The sequence below is a fragment of the Pongo pygmaeus genome, chromosome 21 (assembly GCF_028885625.2).
Source record: "Pongo pygmaeus isolate AG05252 chromosome 21, NHGRI_mPonPyg2-v2.0_pri, whole genome shotgun sequence".
NCBI classification, from domain to species: domain Eukaryota; kingdom Metazoa; phylum Chordata; class Mammalia; order Primates; family Hominidae; genus Pongo; species Pongo pygmaeus.
Genome location: NC_072394.2, coordinates 36,838,230 through 36,857,212, shown reverse-complemented (window position 1 = coordinate 36,857,212; position 18,983 = coordinate 36,838,230). Strand labels below are relative to the sequence as shown.

Here is an 18,983-nt window from a genome sequence, read left to right as displayed (position 1 = left end):
AATTTTTTAAACCTGTCCTATTGCTTTTTTTTTTTTTTTTTTTTGACACAGGGTCTAACTGTCATCACTCTGAGTACAGTGGCATGATCTCAGCTCACTGATCTCCCCAGCTCAAGTGATCCTCCCACTTTGGGCACCTTCCCTACTCCAACAGCTGGGACTACAGGCACGTGCCACCAGGCCTAACTATTGTTTTTTAATTTTAATTTTTCTGTTTTGTTTTGTTTTCTGTAGAGATGAGGTCTCACTCAATTGCCCAGGCTCGTCTCAAACTCCTAGGCTCAAGTGATCCTCCTGTCTTGGCCTCCCAAAATGCTGGGATTACAGGTGTGAGCTACCATGCCCAGCCCCATTGATTTTAATCACAGTAAAGAATAAAAGTATCTGTTATTTTCTAGGCAAGAAGTTACTGCTCCTTAATATTCTACATCTCGTGAGATTAGTATAGATGATTCTTCGTCATAAGAATGTGAAAGCAGATACCTATTAGGTAAGACACAACAGCTTTATAAACTTTGATTTTCCTAAAGATCTTGATGAGTTGTCTTTAACTTTTTATTATGAAAACTTTCATATATTGGCCGGGTGCAGTGGCTCATGCCTGTAATCCCAGCACTTTGGGAGGCCGAGGCAGGCGGATCACGAGGTCAGAAGAATGAGACCATAGTGGCCAACATGGTGAAACCCCGTCTCTACTAAAAATACAAAAAATTAGCTGGGCGTCGTGGCAGGTGCCTGTAATCCCAGCTACTCGGGAGGCTGAGCCAGGAGAATTGCTTGAACCTGGGAGGCGGAGGTTGTAGTGAGCCAAAATTGTGTCACTGCACTCCAGCCTGGGTGACAGAGTGAGACAACATCTCAAAAAAAACAAAAAACAAAAAACAAAAAAAAACCTTCCGTATATCGGCCAGGCATGGCGGCTTACGCCTGTAATCCCAGCACTTTGGGAGGCTAAGGCAGGCAGATCACTTGAGATCAGGAGTTCAAGACCAGCCTGGCCAATATGGCAAAACTCCATCTCTTACTAAAAATACAAACAGCCGGGCATGGTGGTGTATGCCTGTCTTGAGTAGTCTCAGCTACTCAAGAGGCTAAGGCAAGAGAATCGCTTGAACCCGGGAGATGGAGGTTGCAGTGAGCTGAGATCGCGCCACTGCACTCCAGCCTGGGTGAAAGAGTGAATCTCCATCTAAAAAAACAAAAAAACAAAACCCATAGATGACAAATGCAGATAGACTAATACAATAAACTCCCATGTACCTATCAGCACAGCTTCAACAACCATCAGTATTTTGTTCTACTTTCTTCACCTATCCTCCTCTGCAGCATCTGACACTGTAACATCCCATCTTTGTGGATAATTTTCCCTTACAGTCTGTGACATTACTTTTCTCGTTCTTCTCCCCTTCTGACTACTCCTCCTGTGGTTCATCATCTTCTTCCTACTCACTGCTTATGCAATTTGAGAAAAACAAAGAATCATATGGAATTTTATAATCACTGCACTCTGTGGTTAAGACATGCCACTCACTACTTTAAAAGCAGAATCATCTCCTTTCCTAATTTTATCTGCTGTCACCGATTTCCAGGATAACCAATAAGCACTCTAAGTTAATTCACATAGCTCAAGGCTTTCAACACCTTTTACATGAAGGGGGCCTGCCCCTCCATACCTGTGGGTATTTCTCGTCAGGTGCAGACGAGAGATTGAGAAAAGAAATAAGACACAGAAAAGTACAGAGAAAGAACAGTGGGCCCAGGAGACCGGTGCTCAACGTGTGAGGACCCGCACCAGCGCTGGTCTCTGATTTCCGTTAGTATTTATTGATCACTATTTTTACTATCTTGGCGAGGGGAGTGTGGCAGGGCAACAGGGTGATGGTGGGGAGAAGGTCAGCAGGGAAAAATGTGAGCAAAGGAATCTGTATCATGAATACGTTCAAGGAAAGGTACTGTGTCTGGATGTGCACATAGGCTAGATTTATGTTTCACTTTACACAAAACATCTCACTGTAGCAAAGAGTAACAGAGCAGTATTGCTGCCAGAATATCTCGCCTCCAGCCATGGGGCAGTTTTCTCCTATCTCAGAATAGAACGAATGGTTGGCTTTACACCCCGACATTCCATTCCCAGGGACGAGCAGGAGACAGAAACCTTCCTCTTATCTCAACTACAAAGAGGCCTCCCTTTTTCACTACTCCCCCTCAGCACAGACCCTTCACAGGTGTTGGGCTGGGGGATGTAAGGTTTTTCCTTTCCCACGAGGCCATATCTCAGGTTGTTTCAGTCGGGGGAAACCTTGGACAATACCCAGGCTTTCTTGGGCAGAGGTCCCTGCGGCTTTCTGCAGTGCATTGTGTCCGTGGTTAATAGAGAATGGAGAATGGCGATGACTTTTTACCAGGCATACTGCCTGCAAACATATTGTTAACAAGGCACATCCTGCACAGACCTAAATCCATTAAACCTTGAGTCAATACAGCATATGTTTCTGTGAGCACAGGGTTGGGGCTAAAGTTACAGATTAACAGCATCTCAAAGCAGAACAATTTTTCTTAGTACAGATCAAAATGAAGTTTCTTATGTCTTCCTTTTCTGCACAGACACAGTAACAAACTGATCTCTCTTTCTTTTCCCCACATTTAGGTCCAAACTTGAAGGCAGATAGGCACATGAAAGTGCTAAACCTGGGCTAACAGCAAACAGCTGGCACAAAGCTTGGCCCCTTCTAATGAAGGCCCAGATGATACCATAGCTAGTGGTGACCTTCACATATGTGTAAAGCTCCTATCTCGGCTTTTCTGGAAAAGAAACTTAACAGCCCAATGATGGCTCTGGACTTTAGAATGCCCTGCCTCTGAAAAGGTGCCAGTATATTTATTTTCTATAAGCTGAAGAAGTATCAACAATTTGGTTATCCCTAGCCCACTCCAGATAGCTCTAATCTGATAAGCTAAGAGTCTTCAATCTTTCACAAATATTTCCCTTCTTGAGTTCTGAATTCTTTCTGACACTCATTTATTCTTATATCATGAACCTGAAGTTTACACTAAAATGAATATTTAGGAAATCTATCTCTCCGCATTCTGTGGTAAGCAATCAGTGAATGCTTACCTTGTTTCATCCTTGGATCTGGAGCCATCATCATTCTGAGAAGCACCTTTAACATCAAAGTTTAAACAGAAAATGAGTTTCAAGAGAGTAGTTTTCATGTTTTTTTTTTTTCTAAACATGCCATGTAAGCAAAGCCTTTTATTAAATCTTTGTAATAAAGAACATACTATAACTTAAATTCCAACATGACTTTAAAAGGAAAAATGTGATTTTCATGACTGCAAAAAAAGTCTGCCAAAATTTTGTGCAAATGCTTAATAATTAATGGATACAGGATGTTAATTACTAAAGGTATATTACTCATGCACTACTATTCCTGCCTTTTTTTTTAAATATGTCTAACTCTAATTTAAACCTAGTGTTTTAACCATCTTTGTATCCCAAATACCTCATAAAAAAGTGCTGATCGCCAGCAGAATAAAATTGATTCCAGAAATAGAAAAACCCATAACGTCTCTCTTATGCAGGGGCCTGGAAAACAGCTTAAAAATTAGGAAAGCCACAAATGGGAATCCAAGTGGCCAAAAATTAATGCCACAATATTCTTATTTTCTTCTTGCTTTATTGATGGAAAATATCCTTAGGATTCAGTCCAGATCTTTTTACTGTAACAGTGTTGGAGGGGCCAGGTGTAACAGCTTACACCTGTAATCCCAGCATTTTGGGAGGCCAAGGTGGGTGAATCACCTCAGGTCAGGAGTTCAAGACCAGCCTGGCCTACATGGTAAAACCTGTCTCTACTAAAAATACAAAAATTAGCCAGGAGTGGTGGCAGGCACCTGCAATCCCAGCTACTTGGGAGGCTGAGGCAGGAGAATTGCTAGAACCCGGGAGGCAGAAGTTTCAGTGAGCCAAGATCGCGCCATTGCACTCCAGCCTGGGCGACAAGAGCAAAACTCCCGTCTCAAAAAAAAAGTGTTGCAGGGAGGGTGCTAAAGGTAGGTACGTTTAAAGAAGCAAAACAAATGGTAAACAGGGAAAGAGAAAGAAAAATTATCAAACGTAGAAACAAGAACTCAAGTTCAACTACCTAGGTCCATTTGGTAAAGGAACAATAGGCCCTGGATAGAATCATAGTTTAAAACAGTGAAAGTATTACCATATTACAACAAAGCATAATTGGTGGATTAATTTAAAAAATACTGAGTCACCACTATACTATACCATACTTAGAAAAGTTGGTAAATGTCTCATCCAGTCTAGAAATATATTATCTTTAAAATAGTATGTGAATAAAATGTTGTCTACACAATGAACTTATTACTATTTGGTAATAAAAGAGAACAAACTAATGAAACACGCTATATCATGGATGAACCTCAAAAACATTATGCTAAGTGAAAGAAGCCAGACACAAAAAACAGATATTTTATGATTCCATTTATACAAATGTCCAGAAAAAGATGAATTTTTAGAGATAAAAAATAGAGGCAGGGCGTGGTGGCTCACACCTGTAATCCCAGCACTTTGGGAGGCCAAGGTGGGCAGATTGCCTGAGGTCAGGAATTTGAGACCAGCCTGGCCAACATGGCGAAACTTCGTCTCGACTAAAAATACAAAAATTAGCTGAGTGTGGTGGGGCTCCTGTAGTCCCAACTACTCGGGAGGCTGAGGCAAGAGAATCACTTGAACCTGGGAGGCAGAGGTTGCAGTGAGCAGAGATCGCGCCACTGCACTCCAGCCTGGGCGACAGAGTGAGACTCCGTCTCAAAAAAAAAAAAAAAATAGATTAGTGGCGGTTGCCTGTGGCTGACAGTGAGAAGGGAAGCTCCTGTAAACAGGCAAGAGGGATTTTACTGAGGGGATAAAAATGTTCTAAACCTAAATTACAGTGATAGTTAAATCCCTCACTTAAGTTACTAAAATTCATTAAGCTGTACACTTGAAACGGGTAAATTTTATGTTGTATAAAATACAACTCAATAAAGATGTTAACGTGGTAAAAAAAATGGTACAATGAAATACGTTTTGGCTATAAAGGGTAAATTTCAGTTTAAGAATGTTTTAATATGGAATATAGTCCCCTAAAATGGCTTATGAATGGGACATAAATGAAATCAGAAAACCACAACAAAATATCCAGCATAAGTTACTAAAATGTGTCTATTAGTATTTCACTTTTCTCAAAAGTAAGAAAACCATTAGGAATAATCCATTTAAGTCTACCATTATTTGCTACTTCTAAACTTTCTCACTACAGTGACAAAGAACAGTATTTTAATCACATGAGTTCTGAGGGCAGACTGCCTAGGTTTGTATCCTAGCTTTATCATGTACTTTGTGACCTTACAAAAGTACACTTGACTTCCTATACTTTTCCTGCATATATAAAATGGGATGACACCTACTTCATAGAGTATTTATAAGAATTAAACATGTAAACATTTAGCATAGTGCTAGCACATATAAGCAGTCCATAAATAATAACTATTATTTCTCAAAATTTACATCTCATTAGGAAAGTCTAAACAAGGGCCATTTTTCAATATACATATTTTTTCTTGACAAAGGGTCTTGATGCATTGTCCAGGCTGGAGTACAGTGGCATGGTCATAGCTCACTGCAGCCTCAACCTCTCAGGCTCAAGCAATCCTCCCACCTCAGCCTCCCAAAGGGGGAGGATGCATGGATGCATGCCACCACAAAATCAGCTACATTTTTTTAAAGATTTTTTTGAATACATGGAGTCTCACCATGTTGTCCATGCTGGTCTCAAACTCCCAGACTCAAGTGATCCTCCTGCCTTGGCCTCCCAAAGTGCTGGGATTACAGGTGTGAGCCACCATGCCTGGAATATTCACTCTTTTATTTCACTCCAATATACAGTGAAGCCATAACTATGAAATTTATGGCATAAATTATTTAGATCTTATCCTCTACTTACAACCAGAGAATAGTTAACAACAACAACAACAACAACAAAAATCTAACACTTATACAATGAACGTCCAAGAAGAGAACAATGGTTGTTCTTAACCATTGCATTTTACAAATGTATTGCCCTTTAAAGGTATTCCCAATCCAAATTTCCTCAAGAAAATTCGTCAGATTGCTAAATGCACATGTTTTACCCACAAGAAACTTTGGAAGATCTACAAAGATCTCTTCTACTCAGTAAGCTCGTCAAAATGACCTGCCCTCCCACCACAAAATAACTAGCTACTAGATAAAGCAGTTTAACACATCATTCCTATTTCTTGGGTGTCTAGCAATCTCAAAAACAAAAAAGTGAACTGAAGCCAGGTGTGGTGGTGAGCACCTGAAGTCCCAGCTACTCAAAAAGCTGAGGCAGGAGGACTGCTTGAGGCCAGGAGTTCAAAGGTGCAGTGTGCTATGACCGTTCCTGTGACTAGCCACTGAGCTCTAGTCTGGCAACACAGCGAGATCCTGTCTCAAAAATAAAAAAACAAAGTGAACGGACACAAGTATGCAGTGAGCAAATGTGAAAAACTGGGTTATCCAGAGGGCCATTTTCAATCCTCAGATGGATTAGAAAGCCTTGGGCCAGCAGCAAACCTGGGGTGCTGAACCAGAGCCTGCCACATTAGGCTGGCAAGGGTCTGATCCATTTTACAAATACACATGTAGGAAAGGAGGTGAAGTGTTCCCAGTTCAGTGGCACCCTAGCAACTAGCAGAAGCAAAAGAAATGTTCTCTGGGGCAAAGAATCCCCAATTTAGGCCCTTAAGATTCCAACAGATTAAGATCAAATATAAAGTTGCAATCGAAGAACAAACGCAAATGAAAACAAACCTCAATGAGGAAGAGACAAAAAACCATTTATATACCCAACGATTTCAGACACTGGAATTATCAAATGGAGAATGTTTTTTAAAAAATCCTATGTATCAAAAAAAATTACAAGGAAGAAATGAGAAACTATCAAAAACAAGCATCAGCAATTCTACTCCTAGGTATATATCCAAAAGAAAAGAAAACATATTTCTACACAGAACCTTGTACACAAATGCTTAAAGCAGCATTATTTATAATTCATAACAGCCAAATGGAAATAAGACAAATGTCTATCAATGAATGATGGATAAACAAATTGTGGCACATGTATACACAGTAGAATTATTATACAGCCATAAGAAGAAAGGAAGTACTGACACATTCTACAACTTGGATGAACCTCAAAGTCATTATGCTAAGTAAAGAATCCAGACAAAAAAAGTCACGATTCCTTTTATGTGATATATCCTGAACAGGAAAATCCATAGAGACAGAGAGCAGATTAGCAGTTATCACGGCTTGGGAGAAGACAGAAATGGGGGTTTTTTTCTAAGGTGACAAGAAAGATCTGAAACTAGAGACAGATGGTGGATGTATATCATTGTGAATACACTAAACACCACTAAGGTGTACACTCTATATAACCATCAATTGTATGTTATGTAAATTTCATCTCAGTTTAAATAATCCTAACAGCATATTTGAAGAAGCAATTAATATTGTAAAGCTGAAAATAAAGATACCCCAGCAATTCTACTCTCAAGCATACACCCAACATAAACGTTAAATCTGTTTATTAATAAACATATGCAAAAATGTTCAATGTATCACTGTTCACATGGTTTAAAAAAAAAAAAAAGCTAAGCAAATGTCCTTTGATATAAAAATCTTAAAACCCGGTACATTCACTCAACAGATTACTACGCAGCAGTAAAAGTGAATGGCCTACGGACACAATTATTTGACTAAATCTTAAAAGGCCTGTAGTCCTAGCTACTTGGGAGGCTAAGGCAGGAGAATGGCGTGAACCGGCGAGGCGGAGCTTGCAGTGAGCGGAGATAGTACCACTGCCCTCCAGCCTGGACGACAGAGTGAGACTCCGTCTCAAAAAAAGAAAAAGGCAACACTGAAAATTAGCTGGGTGTGGTGGTGGACGCCTGTAATCCCAGCTACTCAGGAGGCTGAGGCAGGAGAATCGCCTGAACCTGGAAGGAGGTTGCAGTGAGCCAAGATCGCGCCACTGCACTGGAGCCAGGGCAACAGTGGAGGACTCCGTCTCAAAAAAAAAAAGGCAACACTGATATTTTCATAGAGCTCAAGAGAAACGTGCAAGTAATGCTTATATATCACACATAGGATAAAACTTTTAAAGACCACAGAAATCACAAATTCAAAGTTCAGAATAGTGATTATCTCTAAAGGAAAGGAAAGGAATGATATAGGAAGAAAAATACAGGTGGATGCAATGATATTGTTAATACTCTAATTCTTAAGCTGTGTGATAGTTTCAGGGATGCTCATTTTATTTTATATCTTACACATATTAAATATGAGAATATATACCAACGGGCTTTGTAAATTGTAAAAATGAAGAACACAGTAGTCTTCACTGAAATTCACAATGACCATATCATAGCCTCAATACTTCAATTTTTACAGTACCTCTCATAATGTAAGACAAAAACATAACATACATGTTGAAAGGAGTTTTACAGCCGGGCACGGTGGCTCATGCCTGTAATCCCAGCACTTTGGGAGGCCAAGGCACATGGACCACCTGAGGCTGGGAATTTGAGACCAGCCTGACCAACATGGAGAAACTCTGTCTGTACTAAAAATACAAAATTAGCCGGGCGTAGTGGCGCGTGCCTGTAATCCCAGCTACTTGGGAGGCTGAGGCAGGAGAATTGCTTGAACCCAGGAGATGGAGGTTGCGAAAAGCCGAAATCGTGCCATTACACTCCAGTCTGGGCAATAAGGGTGAAACTCCGTCTCACAAAAAAAGAAAAAAAAAAAAAGGAAAAGAAAGAAAGAAGTTTTACTACCTTTTGTGGGGAAGTAAATTATTTAATATTCTGAGCATACATAGACATATGTTCAAACATAAGTCAAATTTTTAAAACTAACATTACAGCAAAGTTTATCTCTATAAAATAATTAGTTGGTACCCAGACCAGTTGAGATCTAGTAACTTCAAATAATATTTGGTAAAGCAAAAAATTTAGGCTACTTTCTTAGAATTTATTATTCTAGTAAGAAACATTATCAATATATTCACATATGAAAATGGTTTACCCTAACGTTAAGCGGAACTACAAAAACTAGAGCCTAACACAACAAAGCATCAAAATTTAAAAGGAATGGAATGTATACAATAAGAACCAGAAGTCACATATTCCAAAAACTATCCCTAAATTAATTTTAAACACATCCAGAGTATACATGATAAAGAGTAAAGATCTCTACAAGACTATGTTCCTATTTTATAATCAGGAAGTTAAAAGTGGCCGGGAGTGGTGGTTCGTGCCTATAAACCCAGCACTTTGGCAGGCCGAAGCAGGAGGATTGCTTGAGCTCAGGAGTTTGAGACCACCCTGGGCAACAGAGTGAGAACCTGTCTACATAAAATACAAAAATTAGCTGGGTGTGGTTGAGTGCGCCTGTAGTCCTAGCTACTGGGGAGGCTGAGGTGGAAGGATCACTTGAGCCCAGGAGGCGGAGGCTGCAGTGAGCCAAGATGACACCACTGCACTCCAGCCTTGGCAAATGAACGAGACGCTGTCTCAAAAAAAAAAAAAAAAAAAAAGTTGAAAGTAAAATGCATTTTTCTTTCTCTTTAGGAAAACTAGTATTAGTCTTTGGCAATAATACTTTTCTGTGTTTCTTGTTAGAGGTCATAAATGGGAAGACAGATATTAAACAAGTTACCAAAAAAACCATCCCACAAAAAGAAAAAAAAAGATGAATGAGAACCTCTGGCAGATATGAACTGCCCACACCTGATTTGTTACTTCAGATCTGTGAGCTATAAGAATAAGTCAACCTTTAAAAAAAAAAAAAAAAGCTGGGCCAGGCACGGTGGCTCATGCCTATAATCCCAGCCCTTTGGGAGGCCGAGGCAGGCGGATCAACTGAGGTCCGGAGTTCGAGACCAGCCTGACCAACTTGGTAAAACCCCATCTCTACTAAAAATACAAAACTTAGCCAGGCATGGTGGTGCATGACTGTCATCCCAGCTACTCGGGAGGCTGAGGAAGGAGAATCGCTTGAACCCGGGAGGCAGAGGTTGTAGTGAGCCAAGCTCGTGCCATTGCACTCCAGCCTTGGCAACAAGAGCGATACTCCGTCTCAAAAAAAAAAAAAGCCGGGAGCGATGGCTCATGCCTGTAATCCCAGCAACTTTGGGAGGTCGAGGCAGGCGAATCACCTGAGGTCGGGAGTTCAAAGCCAGCCTGGCCAACATGGAGAAACCTTGTCTCTACTAAACAATACAAAATTAGCCAGGCGTGGTGGTGCATGCCTGTAATCCCAGCTACTCGGAAGGCTGAGGTAGGAGAATCACTTAAAGCCGGGAGGCAGAGGTTGCAGTGAGCCGAGATCGCACTACTGCACTCCAGCCTGGGCAAAAAGAGCGAAACCCCATCTAAAAAAAAAAAAAAAAAAAGGCTACCTAAATAGCAAATTAAAATTAGCCAGGTGTGGTGGCAGGCGCCTGTAATCCCAGCTACTCTGGAGGCTGAGGCAGGAGAATCGCTTGAACCCGGGAGGCAGAGTTGCAGTGAGCTGAGATAGTGCCACTGCACTCCAGCCTGGGTGACAAGAGCAAGACTCAGTCTCCAAAAAAAAAAAAAAAAAAAAAGCTAATTAAAGACCTCTTCCTAGAGACTCATGAAAGCAGATTAACTCTGTACTTCATTGAAGGAAAACACCATAACAAATTATGTAAAGAAAACATTATAACCGAGACTTGTAGAGAGATATTAAACTAGTTGAAAGTAGGGGAATATAAAGCTAGCTAGTTTTAAAATAAAACTTAAAGAAAAAGAAAAAACAAGTACACTTTGTTTCACTTGGAAAAAGTTTATTTATATAACTGCCATTTTTAGAAAATGTATCCACCAAAAAGAAAGAACCAAAAATGTGTCTGTAAGTACAGTAGGCTTCCCCTTAGCTATGGTTTTAATTACCCACAGTCAACTGTGGTCCAAAAGTAGGTGAGTACAATAAGGTATTTTTCCCCCCAAAGGTCCAAACAAAGCTAAAAAAATGAGGTATTTTTGGAGTGAAAGTGAAACTGAGAGATGACATTTGTAAAACTTGTATTGTAGTATATTGTTATAACTGTTTTCTTTTCTTTCTTTTGAGACCGAGCTTCGCTCTTGTTGCCCAGGCTGGAGTGCAATGGCATGATCTCAGCTTACCACAACCTCTACCTTCCGGGTTCAAGTGATTCTCCTGCCTCAGCCTCCTGAGTAGCTGGGATTACAGGCATGTGCCACCACGCCCAGCTAATTTTGTATTTTTAGTAGAGACGGGGTTTCTCCATGTTGGTCAGGCTGGTCTCAAACTCCCAACCTTAGGTGATCCGCCTGCCTCAGCCTCCCAAAGTGCTGGGATTACAGGCATAAGCCACCACGCCTGGCCAGAGTCTCGCTCTGTCACCCAGGATGGAGTGCAGTGGCACTATCTTGGTTCACTGCAACCTCCGCCTTCTGGTTTCAAGAGATTCTCCTGCCTCAGCCTCTCGAGCAGCTGGGCTTATGGGTGCTCGCCACCACGCCAGGCTAATTTTTGTATTTTTAGTAGAGACGGGGTTTCATCATGTTGGCCAGGCTGGTCTCAAACTCCTGACCTCGTGACCAGCCCGCCTCGGCCTCCCAAAGTGCTGGGATTACAGGCGTGAGCCACCACGCCCAGCAATTATTAAATATTTTACATTAGTAATAGTTTCATCTTCTGGGGGCGAAGCTTAGGATACCATAAATACTGAGGTTTAGGGCAGTTTAACAATGTAACTTGTATTTTATCTTCCAGACTTCCAATTTATGTATAGAAAAATGTGACTATTATAGAGTTCTTGTGAACAATAATCAAAGTGTCAACTCCAAATCAGTAAACCATTTCAGAAATTTCTTTCCATCCTCACTAGCCCCAGAGAACTAATCTGGAAGACATATTAGGTCCTGCTACTTTATTTTTTTTGAGAGAGAGTCTCACTCTGTCACCCAGGCTGGAGTGCAGTGGCGTGATCTTGGCTCACTGCAGCCTCTGACTCCTGGGCTCAAGCGATCCTCCCAAGTACCTGGACTACAGGCACGTGCGACACACAGGGCAAATTTTTTTATTTTTTGCAAAGATGGGGTTTTGTTATGTTGCCTAGGCTGGTCTCGAACTCCTGGGCTCAAGTAACCCTCCTGCCTCAGCCTCCCAAAGCGCTGGGATCAAGGGGTGTGAGCCACTGTGCCCAGCCTGTCCTGCTATTTTTAAAAGTCACAAGTCAAAGAGGAAGTAGGAAGTCTTTCAACAAAGTAGAAAAAGAATAGCACCTGACAGCTGCAAAATGTTTCATAATGCAGTTCCTAAGTAAACCAAAAGATCTTCGTCAAACTCATCAAGAAATCCATTAATCTGCTCTTTCATTGTCTTCAGGCCTCTACAATCTATGTTTCAAGTGAAAATACACTTAACACATTAGGAAGTGATGGAAATATCTGATGGGAAAACAGTAGGAAAAAGTTCTATTAAATATGCTAGCTGTGTAGCCACTAACTCAGGTGCCACCACAGTTTATTTTCCTTTAACACACACTAGTAAATCAGAGATTGTAAGATTTACTAACACACATATAATGAATTAGTATTGTCAAAAGGTATCTCTGTAAGTGTAGCCTACAGAAGTAGAAGGGGAATGGTAAATGGATCTCAGCTTGTAATGGCTGGGTGGTACAGTGTTAAGAAGGATTTAGAGGCCGGATGCAGTGGCTCACGCCTGTAATCCCAGCACTTTGGAAGGCTGAGGTGGACGGATCATCTGAGGTCAAGAGTTCGAGACTAGCCTGACCAACATGGAAAAACCCCATCTCTACTAAAACAAACAAAAAAACCCCACAAAATTAGCTGGGTGTGGTGGCGCATGCCTGTAATCCCAGCTACTCGGTAGACTGAGACAGGAGAATCGCTTGAACCCAGGCGGCAGAGGTTGCGGTGAGCCGAAATCGTGCCATTGCACTCCAACCTGGACAACAAGAGCAAAACTCCGTCTTAAAAAAAAAAAAAAAAAAGGATTTAAAGTCATATTTAAACTCAACCCCACACTGCTACAGACAATAAACTTTGTCTGCCATTGGCACAGTTGGTGGTGTGGCATCTAACCCATATTAACTGCCATAGCTGGCCTACAGAATAAATACTATATAAATCAACTCATTACTCATGGAGGCAAATGTGATTCAACTTCTATTTGGCTAATTTTTCAACTTATGTAAAAATATACATGCTTTTATTCATAGAAATAATACACTAAAAAGAAAATGTTTAAAGTGATCAATGTCTATTTTTTAAAAAGAAAAAATCATTTCTTTCTTTTTTTTTTTTTTAAAGAAACAAGGTCTCACTGTCACCTAGGCTGGACTGCAGTGATGTGATTACGGCTCAGAGCAGCCTCTACCTCCAAGCTCAAGCAATCTTTCTGCCTCAGCCTCCCAAAGTGCTGGGATTAGAGGCATGAGCCACCACACCAGCCAGAAAAAAACATTTTATTAATCTGAAAAAAAAATCAAAATAATTACATACAGCATACTACAATGGCTATTTTATTTAAGAAGAATCATTAAAGACCTTAAAAAGGTAGTCACTTACTTTCTGAACATGTAGTTTCACCATTGGTAACAACTTCAGACTCTAACTGTAGCCCATCAAGACAAATTGACAAGTCTCCTATTGTCTCTGTTGGCTCTTTGTCACCTCCAAGCTGCAAAGTCACAACTACTTCTTCAACTGGAAGAAAATTAAGTTACAGAAAAAATGGTCACTTTTTTCCCTGTTAAGGCATCTTAACTGTTAAAAATTAACTGTTAAAAATGTGATGTCCAAGAAAATATAACTATATGTGCATATAAACTGTTGAACTATGTTTCACCCAAGGTTTGAGCACTTTTGACACCAAAACACTGTATCTTTTAAAAAGGACAAAATATGCTAATGTTTCATATTCATGATGTAAAATAGTATCTCCATCGTTTATTATGTTCATTCCATCCTTGTAAGACTATAGTATAAAATGGGCTAGCATAAGAATAAAGATTATTTAGTAATATATACCTGAATTAAATTGAGTAAAAACATAATTTAAGGATAAATTATATCTAATAAGTCCTAAATGAGAAAATTTTTAGAAGTATGTTTTAGATAGTCGAGGGGTAGAAAAAATGTGTTTTAAAATGATATATTAATTAAAACAAGCTACACATATTTCTATATTATATAAATACACATATACAAATAAAACCACAACCTCATAAAATGAGGACATTTTAAAAAATAAGCATTTAAAGCTGGATGTGGTGGTACCTGCCTATAGTCCCAGATACTCAGGAGGCTGAGGCAGGATAATCACTTCAGGCCAGGAGTTCAAAACTACACTGTGCTGTACCTGCACCTGTAAATAGCCACTGCACTCCAGCCTGGGAAACAGAGTGAGTCCTTGTCTCCCCATGTCCCTCCCAAAAAAGAAGCATCTGAAAAGGAAATCTGTAAAAATATTCATTTGATTTGTCTCTAAAGTGGGATTTTAATTTTTTTCTTTCATCTCTGCTTTATATTTTAGTTTTTCCACAATTAACTATGTATTACTTTACTAATATCTATTTACTAAGTAAATAAATATTTACTAAAAATACTGAATCCAAAATGAATGGTCAAACCAAGGTTACTCAGAATACTGTCAACAGTGTAAAATTCTTCTATCTGTTCATCCTATAACCAAGTAAAACTGAAAAGTATGAGAGAACATGAGTCATTATGCATGTTTGGCATATAAATTTCTTCCAGAAAAACAAACAGCTAAGTGCAATTTCTATTAGTCTTACATACATACGTTTCATATTGTTTGACTTTAATGTTTCATAAATATCTAATGCAGCAGTTCCCAACAAAACATCAGATTTCAGTGTCTGGTGACTCCACACACGAAAATGTAATTTACTCACAGGGGTAACAATACTAAAAGTGAAAAAAGAGGGAAAAAGTATTATTTTTATTGAATATCACAATGAGATCCTAAATAAATTACAATCCAGTTTTAAAGTCTAAAGTCTTCTCACTGCATCCCTTACAGTTTACTATACAATCAATATTGGCCTATGTTCAGTAATCTTATGAAAATTATCTGAATGCCACATGCTTACATGGTCATTTTCACTTGCGATTGAACTATAGAAGTAAATTCATACACATATTGTCAACAAAAGTAAAACTGCTTATCCTGCAACAAACTATTGGAAAACTAGTTTTACTTTAGTAGTACAGAAGAGTAACTTTACAAATTAAATCCTTATGTCAGTAGTTTACAGAGCTTGAGGTTATTTTATCTTTACAGTAACCCTATGAGATGGGAATTATCACTTCCTTCTTCAGATACAGAAACTGACATTCAGAGATAAAGCAAATCGCCTAAGGTCACATAGCCAGTAAGTAGAACTGTAATTTGAATAAAATCCTGACACTAAACTTTATATTAAAAAGTTCCTCAAGTCAGCTACATGATTTGAAGATTACATTACATACACCAAGTTTCACACTGCTAGAAGCAAGCTGCCCAGTCCAACTATCAAATATAGACTCACTCATACCTTGCTAAATGCCAATAAAGAATACTCTCTATAATGGTATTTCCAAAGTAAACTGGGAAATTTGAATTTGCAATACACATGGAATCAATGTTAGAGTCAACGATCAGAAAGCTAGGAGCACTATATAATCTACCACAGTCCTATGGTTCAATGATATAAAGACAAATTCCAGAAATGTTTGAATTTCTCTATATCTCATTCTCTCTAATGTGATCAAGTTTGAGGGGACAAAGAAACACTTTCCTCTTTTGAAGTCTACCTGTACCTATTACCACCACCATTTCAACGGCAATGGGTAGATTAAACAAACTAAAAATTCCACATTGCTCCTCTTCTTAGGGGGTACAATGTATTCATTCTTTTCGAAATTCCCAGATGCTACTTTCAAGAGAGCTCATATTATATATTATATTAGGAAAATATTTCTCGGCCAGGCGCAATGGCTCACGCCTGTAATCCCAGCACTTTGGGAGGCCAAGGTGGGAGGATTATTTGAGGTCAGGAGCTTCAGACCAGCCTGGCCAACATGGTGAAACCCCGTCTCTACTAAAATTACAAAAAAATTAGTTGAGAGTGGTGGCGCATGCCTGTAATCCCAGCTAATCAGGAGGCTGAGGCATGAGACTTGTTTGACCCCGGGAGGCGGAGGTTGCAGTGAGCAGAGATCGCGCCACTGCACTCCAGCCTGGGTAAGAGTGGAAAAAAAAAAATTCTCTATTAGTCAATTCAGAAATCATAATGGGGATGAAATAAAAGGCAAATAAATTTAACTTTACTATTTTTAATATGGAAGAAAGGTACATAAAGTATACTGTCAAAGATGATCAGTCTTAATTGTTTCAATTCAATTCTCAAAAGCAGTCTGGAAAGCCTGCTACACAACAATGGGAAGTAATAAAATTCCAGGCCAAGTTGCTGCAACTTAAAAATTCAGGAAAATAACTTGAATTGTAAGTTCCCCAAATGTTTGTGATCAAGAACAGCACTACTACATAGAACTACAAAGAGAGTTTCCTTTTTCTTAACTTTTAAATCACTAAGGAGTTCATGACATTAACAGCTTAAGAGCCTCCAAGTGCATATCAAGTAAGCACTCAAAGCAGTTGGAGGAAATTAGGTGACCATCTAATTCAATTGAACAACTCTGGCCATCATGGAGGCTGCGACCTTTTATAGATTCCACTTGGTAAAGGAAAAAATATATATGAGACGGGAACTTGCTACTTTGCCCTGGTTAATCTCGAACTCCTCCCACCTTATCCTCCCAAGTAGCTGGGATTATACACATGTGCAATCATTCCCAGCCTCATGTGTTTTCTTGAAATTTTTTTAATACATTGTTTCATTTCAACTCAATCTACAATGAGCCATTAATTAAAAACAGAAAGCCTAAGAAACATTTATGTTGAAATAAACACAGATGAGGAACATCGGAATGATACGGGCCTCAAGATGATCGTCCATAAATTCTTTTTTTTTTTTTCTCTTTTTTGAGACGGAGTTTCACTCTTGTCACCCCGGCTAGAACGCAATGGCATGATCACAGTTCACTGCAACCTGCAACCTCTGCCTAGCAGGTTCATCCAATTCTCCTGTCTCAGCCTCCTGAGTAGCTGGGATTACAGGCACCCACCATCACGCCTGGCTAATTTTTGTATTTTTAGTAGAGACGGGGTTTCACCACGTTGGTCAGGCTGGTCTCGAACTCCTGACCTCAGGTGATCCTCCCGCCTTGGCCTCCCAAACTGCTGGGATTAAAGGAGTGAGCCACCATGCCTGGCCAAATCATTCTTTTTCTTCTTTTTTTTTTTTTGTTTGTCTTTTTGTAGAGACAGGGTCTCGCTACGTTGCCCAGGCTAGAGTTCAGTAGCAATTCACAGGAGCAATCATAGCAAACTGCACCTTTGAACTCCTGGCCTCACACAATCCTCCTGGCTCAGTCTCCCAAAGACTTGAGATTACAGGTATGAGCCACCATACCTGGCTCCATGTGTTTTCTTCTATTTTAATTTTAAAAATTAAAATTAACCTTCAATGGGTGTCAATATCTTAGATTATAATGCCAACATTTAGGGCTTTGTGTTAAAACTGAGCTATATCCTACTTCTATGAATCTACACTACAGATATAAACACCAACATACAAAGATATATGCACATGGATGTATCTGCAATACTGCCTAACAGCACGACATTAGAATCAATACAGAACTATTAAAATATAGTCCACCCATATTAAGGAATATTACAAAGCTATATAAGGGATGCAAGATCCATATGTACTCAGGTAAAGAGATCACCATGATATTAGTGTTAAGTACAAAAAGAAAGTTGTAGAATAAAATGTACAGTAGTAGTCCCAGCTACTTGAGAAAAAGGCTGAGATGGGAAGACTGCTTGAGTCGGGAAGGTTGAGAGCACTCTGGACAACATAGCAAGACCCCATCTCATTCAAAAAATAAATAAGTATAGTATAACTGGCACCGTAATTTAAAATACTAAAAACTGGCCAGGCACAGTGATGCATGCCTGTGGTCCCAGCTACTTGGGAGGCTGAGGCAGGAGGATCTCTTGAGGACAGGAGTTCAAGACTGCTGTGAGCTATGACAGTGCCACTATAATTCAGCTTGGGTGACAGGGTGAGACCCTATCTCAAAATAAAACAAAGAAAAAACTAACTAAACCACTATTTTTAAAAATTAAGTTAAAAAACAGAGGAGGGGGGGAAGTACTCATAATCCCTTAATTCAACCCGAAGTTAATGAAAGTGCTGCCAGAAATCTTTTTAGGTCCGTGACCATGGGCTCTCTTCAGCTATTGTTCAGTGACAAGAGCAATATCATCACCAACTAAACTAGAGAAGGTAAAGAAAGGGAGTGACTATAAAAACAGCTATCTAAAGAGAAACAAAAAAGCAGACCAGAAGGAGTCCTAGGAAAAAGAAAAAAAAAAAAAAAAGAAGAGAGAAAGGAGGAACAAAAAAAAAAAAAACCAAAGTGAGAAACATTTTTTTTTATTGTATTTCCAATCATCTACTAAACAAAACATACTATAGAAAAATACTTCCAAACTTACACTGTAAGGGATTGCTTCCACTTGGGACTGTTCGTGTTGTTGCATTTTTCTGTCTTCTTTGACTGTCCATCTACTGTGACCTCTACGTAAGGACTTGGTCCAAACCAATTCTTCTTATTTTCCTTAAGTTTTGCTGAGATGACTATGTAAAAGAAATGAAAAACATTTCAGTAGTTGAGATGTTAATTCATGCATGAAATCAATTTAACTT

The 18,983-nt window shown here is 39.4% G+C and overlaps 1 protein-coding gene across 4 annotated transcripts in view; it reads right to left on the bottom strand.

The window, feature by feature from the left end:
* ITCH (itchy E3 ubiquitin protein ligase) overlaps positions 1-18,983 on the bottom strand; it is a 152,550-nt gene that overhangs the window by 89,325 nt on the left and 44,242 nt on the right. For all 4 annotated transcript variants that reach the window (XR_010125157.1, XM_054466720.2, XM_054466719.2 and 1 more), the window contains 4 exons: positions 18,773-18,914; positions 14,945-15,069; positions 13,708-13,845; positions 3,116-3,161 (listed from right to left, as the gene is read on the bottom strand). Coding sequence is in view for 3 of the 4 variants with exons in the window: in XM_054466720.2 (XP_054322695.1) it covers positions 3,116-3,161; positions 13,708-13,845; positions 14,945-15,069; positions 18,773-18,914 (451 nt within the window). In the remaining variant the exon portion in view is untranslated. The remainder of the gene's footprint in view (positions 1-3,115; positions 3,162-13,707; positions 13,846-14,944; positions 15,070-18,772; positions 18,915-18,983) is intronic.